General features: G+C 31.2%; 1 protein-coding gene across 1 annotated transcript in view; it reads right to left on the reverse strand.

Moving 5' to 3' along the window:
- Positions 1 to 342: 342 nt before the first annotated feature.
- LOC139127831 (uncharacterized) overlaps positions 343 to 1,658 on the reverse strand; it is a 1,886-nt gene continuing 570 nt past the window's right edge. The window contains exons 3-4 of the mRNA XM_070693696.1: positions 1,312 to 1,353; positions 343 to 435 (exon numbers count right to left, since the gene is read on the reverse strand). Of these exons, the coding sequence (XP_070549797.1) occupies positions 365 to 435; positions 1,312 to 1,353 (113 nt within the window). The 3' untranslated portion in view covers positions 343 to 364. The remainder of the gene's footprint in view (positions 436 to 1,311; positions 1,354 to 1,658) is intronic.

A 1,658-nucleotide genomic window follows, 5' to 3' on the forward strand; every position in this document is an offset into this window, starting at 1 on the left:
TGGATATGACGTCACAAAATTCACTGGTATTGACAAAGCTATAATATAATACAGGATACTGATTTATTCCGCTTTCCTACATACTGTCAGAAACATTTTTGAATGTATGGCAATATATTGTTACACGCAGTAGTTTTTCAAACACAAAAAATCGACTGCACAACTTTCCTTCCACACGAGTCAGTGGCATGTGTTATGATATTTTACCTTCATTTGACCTTTGCTGTACGTTTCTAAGAGCCTCTCTCTCTGAAAGACACAGCAAGAATGAAAAGAACACAATATTAAGTATGCAATTATATGTAACTTTGAGGAAATCGAACAGATTAATATTTAATATTTGAAAATTAATAATAAATTAATGTCATTTCATCGTCTTTGAGCATAAATGATTACCTTTATTCTCCCCCTCCTCATCGGTAGATGAGTTACTACCTGTAAAGAAATTATGGATTATAGTGTATAGATATATGTTCTTTATGTACGAGGGAAACGACACATTTTTACAATTGAAGCAAATTGACAATCATTATGATAATTAACAACCGACTTAATAGTTAAATAAATAAAATAAAGAAGCTTGTGCAATAAGCAAATAAACTAACATATCAATTACTAAACCAATTAGTCTATTGCCGCTAGTTTTTCATGATACCACTATGTATTTATACAGAGGATGTTTCTATGAAAATGTTAAATCATCGAATTGACATTGATAGATTTATAATTATGAATTTTGAAAATATTTTGGCTCGATTTTAGGGTGACATGCTGACTTTAGCTCCAAGTTTACTACTTGCTGACTAACTGAATGATTTACTGAATATCTTACTGACAGACAGGTAGACTGGCTGACTAAATGACTGGTTTGTTGAGGAGGAATATGATAAACGAACAAATAAGTGAATGAATGAATGAATGAATGAATGAATGAATGAATGAATGAATGAATGAATGAATGAATGAATGAATGAATGAATGAATGAATGAATGAATGAATGAATGGTTTGAATGCTTTAAACATGTAAGTGGTTACAGTAACAGGTGACGAATGAATAAAATGAATGATCAAATAAATGTATCTTAGAATCGGATGATTGCCCTATTGTCGAGTAGGGAACCTCACTGAAAGAATTTACAGGAATTTTTATGTCTTCATTCTAAATCGATCCATGGAAAAGAGAATGAATAACATACAGCAAACTATACTATAAGCGGCCGACATTTCAATTAATAAAGTAGCAATTAGGCTAGGTGGACAAATGTATGTATAAGTAGCTTGAAAGGTAAGAAAAATAATTGTACACATACCTGAATGGACACACGACCGCAAATAATCAACACTTAGGCCAACTGTCATTAGAATTACAAATTCAAAATGTCATGATATGTTATGGGATTATACAGTAGTTTAATTATACAAAGAACACACTCATATTTCAAATGAGAAAAAAAAACCCAAAATATGCATATATGATATCCTTGAAAGTAATAGTTGTTCCACCATAATGCATTGCTCCTATTATTTACTTTCAAAACCCATGTAGCCACATATCAAATGCAACACAAAATAAACAATAATTCCTATATTTGCTTAGAGGTGTAATCGCTCGTTGGCGTTACATTATGCATGTGACGTAATTTCTAAATGTAATACG

This window comes from Ptychodera flava, unplaced genomic scaffold (genome assembly GCF_041260155.1).
Source record: "Ptychodera flava strain L36383 unplaced genomic scaffold, AS_Pfla_20210202 Scaffold_37__1_contigs__length_1687728_pilon, whole genome shotgun sequence".
NCBI classification, from domain to species: domain Eukaryota; kingdom Metazoa; phylum Hemichordata; class Enteropneusta; family Ptychoderidae; genus Ptychodera; species Ptychodera flava.